This window comes from Acyrthosiphon pisum, chromosome X, assembly GCF_005508785.2.
Source record: "Acyrthosiphon pisum isolate AL4f chromosome X, pea_aphid_22Mar2018_4r6ur, whole genome shotgun sequence".
NCBI classification, from domain to species: Eukaryota; Metazoa; Arthropoda; class Insecta; order Hemiptera; family Aphididae; genus Acyrthosiphon; species Acyrthosiphon pisum.
The window spans coordinates 30,449,707-30,454,690 of NC_042493.1; the positions used below are offsets into that span (position 1 = coordinate 30,449,707).

At 28.9% G+C, this 4,984-nt stretch overlaps 1 protein-coding gene across 1 annotated transcript in view; it reads left to right on the plus strand.

Moving 5' to 3' along the window:
* The window catches only part of LOC100164098 (cathepsin B-like cysteine proteinase 3), a 4,214-nt gene extending 2,471 nt beyond the window's left edge, over positions 1–1,743 (plus strand). The window contains exons 2-6 of the mRNA XM_001948150.5: positions 365–589; positions 692–883; positions 945–1,065; positions 1,167–1,277; positions 1,374–1,743. Of these exons, the coding sequence (XP_001948185.1) occupies positions 365–589; positions 692–883; positions 945–1,065; positions 1,167–1,277; positions 1,374–1,582 (858 nt within the window). The 3' untranslated portion in view covers positions 1,583–1,743. The remainder of the gene's footprint in view (positions 1–364; positions 590–691; positions 884–944; positions 1,066–1,166; positions 1,278–1,373) is intronic.
* The last annotated feature ends 3,241 nt before the right edge of the window (positions 1,744–4,984 follow it).

Consider the following 4,984-nt stretch of genomic DNA (forward strand, 5'->3'; position numbering starts at 1 on the left):
TTATAAATTTTTAGTATTGAATATATTCAAAAAAATAAAAAAAATAAAAAATATGCTCCGACCGATGCAAAGTAGACTTGTTGACGAATTAAAACATCTTTACATTTTTTAAATCGAACCACTAGAAGTACTTTAATTTTTGTCAGTCGCTTAGGTCGTTTTGATGAAAAAATAATAGGGTTTGCAGGGGCCTTAAATTTAGACGAATCAACTGTATTATTAAATAATATGAATTTAAAATAAGAAAATGTAATATTCATTAATAAAATTATATAGTTGCCATTTCTTAGATTTTAACCTACCTAATTATCATCTTCAAAAAAGGTCCTGCTACCTTCCTCACCAAACAATAATATAATTACAGGCTCTAGACAATATTGATCTGAACTCAGCAAAAGAAGAACATTTGATGTTGTTGGGAAAAAGAGGAGTTGCAGCCACTTTTAAATCAAAATTGCTGTACAAAACCCGTGATCCCAGGTACGTAGCATACGGCAAAATTTCCAAGGAATTTGACGCAAGAAAACACTGGTCCCAATGCAAAACGATTGGTGAAGTCTACAATGATGGAAACTCCGACCTTTCTTGGGTAAACATACGAATTTATTTGTGGAAACACTGTATTACAATTGAAGCAAACGCTTTTTAAAAATAATAAATAATAATCCATCTGATAATTGTCTCACAACAGGCTTATGCCACCACCGGTGCATTCGCAGACAGAATGTGCGTAGCAACTAACGGAAGTTACAATCAACTCCTATCCACCGAACAGTTAATTTCCTGCAGTGGTATAAAATCTAATGCCATGGCTGATGACCAGGCTTGGAAATTTTTCAAAAAACAGGGCTTGGTCTCTGGTGGCAAATACAATACGAACGATGTAATATGAAAAATCCTTTAGGTATATTATATAATAATCTTTGTTGTCATTGCATACTTAGGGATGTCAACCTTCCAAAATTCCACCAATTTTTAACCTACCAAAAAAAATTTACAACCGTACATGCGACAACTTCTGTTACGGTAACAGCTTAATTGATTACAACCATGATCACGTAAAAGGTAAGTATACTGCAGTAGTTAATGATAATAATTCGACGAGATCGACATTTCTTAATATTGTTTTATTATCCGATTATTACAATTGTATTTTACAATTTCAGTAAGCTACACCTATCACGTATTATACAAAAATATTCAAAGGGAAGTGCAAACATACGGTCCAGTATCGGCATATTTCTCTTTATACGATGACCTTTTTCTTTACACAAGTGGTACGTTTATACATACGATCAATCATATTATAAATCATGCCATAAATATTATACAATTGAATATACTGTATGGCTTTGATTTGTTGTTTGCTACAGGTGTTTACGCAAGAACTGAAAAATCTAAATTTGTACGATATCAATCTGCCAAGTTAATTGGATGGGGAGTCGAAAATGGTGTAGACTATTGGTTGTTAGTCAACTCTTGGGGCAATGAATGGGGACAGAATGGACTTTTCAAAATCAAAAGAGGCACAGATGAATGCCAATTCGGTCGTCATACTTATGCAGGTGTACCCAAAATGTAATAATATTTTCTTATAAAATAATAAAATTTGTCATATTAAACCAACTTGTTTCAATATTCAAATGCTTACAAACAAATTATTTAACTGTATTTATTAATATAATTTTGTTTTCTTCGTTTATACTATTATTTTTACAATAATAAAACTTTTATTACATTTTAGTAGTGTTTAAACACTTAAATTTATTGCATAATGAATAATTAAATACATTATCTTACATATTATAATTGTTTTTGCACTATGCTAATTTACTATAATATTATATGTATACCTATGTACACAAATATACAATTCCATGTGTGTGCTGTTTGTCTTAGCTATATTTAACTACTTAAAAACGAAATTCGCTAATCCTTTCCTGTGCAGGGCTAATGTAAAATTCTGTATCTACTTTCAGATAGAACAGTAGGTACAGATTTATGGAAAGCCCAACACATTTTTTATTACACAAATACCTACAATATACATTGATTATAAAAATATACACAGTAACTTAACAGTTACTGCACAAAATGCGACAACAATATTCACTTTCCCATCGAGCAAAATACTGAAGTTGAAAATCGAAGCATTATTTCGACTACTTATCGTGTACACACACAATAAAAAAAAAAAAAATAAAAAAAAAAGAATATAATTTAAAAATAATGTGTATTATACTCTAAATTAATTTCCAAACACACGAATTACAAAGTTGAGCCCGCAAAATGGACACTTATAAGTTATAATAATATAAATACACTACAGGTACAAAAAGGTACAACTAATATACCTTTATCGATATATATATATAATAGTAAGACACCTTGCTCGACCTTAAGACATAATACAATATTATGCTAGACACATTATTATGTAGGAATATAATTCAATGTCCTGAAAACATATTTACAATATATATATGTGAGCAGTTGTCATAAGAATGCATTTAAAATATGCTGTAAAAATATCATAAATTAAAAAATGATTGAGTTGTACAAGAAACTGCTAAATTCAACATTTGAAAGAATCTAATAAAAGGCTAACTTTAGTCCATGACAAAAAGGGGTGGACTTGGCTGTGGAATATCGGAAACTTTCCCGGTGGCCCGCCGCCCAAAATTAATTTGTTATTATTATAAATTTATAATAAAATCGGTATAAATATAAATTATAAATATTTTGAATTTTTGTATCATAATCCGTGAGTGTGAAAAATCGTTTATTTTAAAATAAGTTTATAGATTTCGGTTCAGAAGATTGTCCCCCCTCGGCATCAATGCATCATCAGAAATAATTATTTATAACTAGGGCGTGGATTTAAATTTAAATTATATTTTCTTTTTAATTTTCTTAATTTTCTGAATTGAAAAATTAAATTTTTTAAAACTTATTGGATTTTTAGAGTATTTTTTGGCGTTTTTAAGATATTTAATTAAGACATGTTTTTATTGCATTCAAATCCACACCCTATTTATAACTTAATTTGACGTTTATTATACTAAAAGAAAATTTATAGCTTTTTTTACAAATTATTTTTACTATTATTTAAAATTAAATAAAAAATCAGAGTTTAATGCTGGCTGTAGAATGTTGATGTTTATCAATTAAAAAATAAATTATCTGAAAATATTCAGTTGTCTACGAGTCCATATTCCCGTGAAGTTGTTATTGTCCGCCGAAACACCCAAAACAATAAACTAATAATTCGTTATATTTTGTTACCTCCTAACATTTACTTGCGAGTGCGTGGGTGTAATCATCTACACTACTACACAGTACACACTCGAGAGATCGTACGACCACGTAACGATATGTGAATTAGGTTGCCAATAATTTGCTCCTTAATAAATAGCCAGGGCTCTTAATTCAAAAATTACTAATAACGAAAATCACAATAATGGTACAAATTTTATCAATTTAAGTAACTCCAATCGCATAATATTGTAGTCTTGATGGAGGAAAGTAACTTATTTACAATGTGTAGGTACTATAAATCTAATTTTATCTGTGTATAACATAAATAGGTATCTAATATAAATTAAATGTTATCTTAACTAAATATAAAATATAAATTATGTTACTATACTGTCTATAATGCAATATATTATAGATGTATTATATAATTGACTGCAATATAATGGACAGCCCTTAGAGAGAGAGGTCAGATGTACGATATAGAGTTAAAGAGAAAAGAGAACGTGGGAGAGTCAGTTCCACATTTTTAAGCTTCCAACATCATTATTTTATCTCTTACCTATTATTAGTGTTGACGATGTGTCTTACAAAATATGTATTGGTAAATTAGATTCTTACAAAATATAGGTACCTACCCATCGAATATGTCATAATAGTTACACAAATATGTTTAATTACCATTCATTCACTTTGACCATTCAATCAGTTTTATCTGGCCCTTGTTACATTTTCTAATAGTTTCATACAATCTTAACGTTTATCTGTATAGGTAAGTACCTACTACCTACACATAAATTTCATTGTTCGTAAATAATAAATTTGTTCAATAATCGTATGATCAGTGGCGTAGACAGGAATTTTGATTGGGTTAACAAGATGTAACAGAAGGACTTGACGAAAAAAAAATTATGCTACTTTAACGTACCTATGACAAAAATTCTTAAAAATATATGATTAGTAAATAATTTAAGAAATATAGGTACTCATATCAGAAAATTCCCAAAAAAAAAATATTTTGAAAAAGTTATTACGTTCCATATTTATATAATCAAAAAAATATTGATATTTTAAAAAAATCTAATAAATAAATTACTTGACTTAGATAAATTTTTTTACTATCAAAATTGTTCTTATAATCAGATTCACAAATTGGCTAGAGTTAGATGGAGGGTTCTGAGGTGTTGAATGTGTTGGATTATTTTGATCTATAACACACAAACAATAACGATTATCATAACTAGTCGACACGTAAGCAATATTAACAAAATAATATGGTATTACTAAGTATTATGGTAATCTATAACAACAAATAATCTTGAGCTAGACTAGTTTTAAGCAATTAGTAGTAGTAATTAATAATTAGTAGTAGTAGCAATCATAGTATTGAAACTAGGCTTTTATACCAAAATTATACCACAAAAGTATTAATACACATAGCCACATAGGACTAATAACATTTCAATTTTGTCGGTTTAAATTTAAATAAATAGTTCATTCAAATATTTGGAGTTATACCTATTACAATTTTAAGTTAACAACATACCTAACTATCATCAGACATGTTATAAACAACAGGGATTATATGAGCATTAGGTACATATTATGGAGGTTCCACTTCTAAAATATCATCGCCTGATGACGAAATCAACAATTAAAATGGGGTAAAGTAGGTGTCAAGTGTACCTACCTAGGCAGAGGCGGACTTACCATTTTTCCGCCCCTAAGG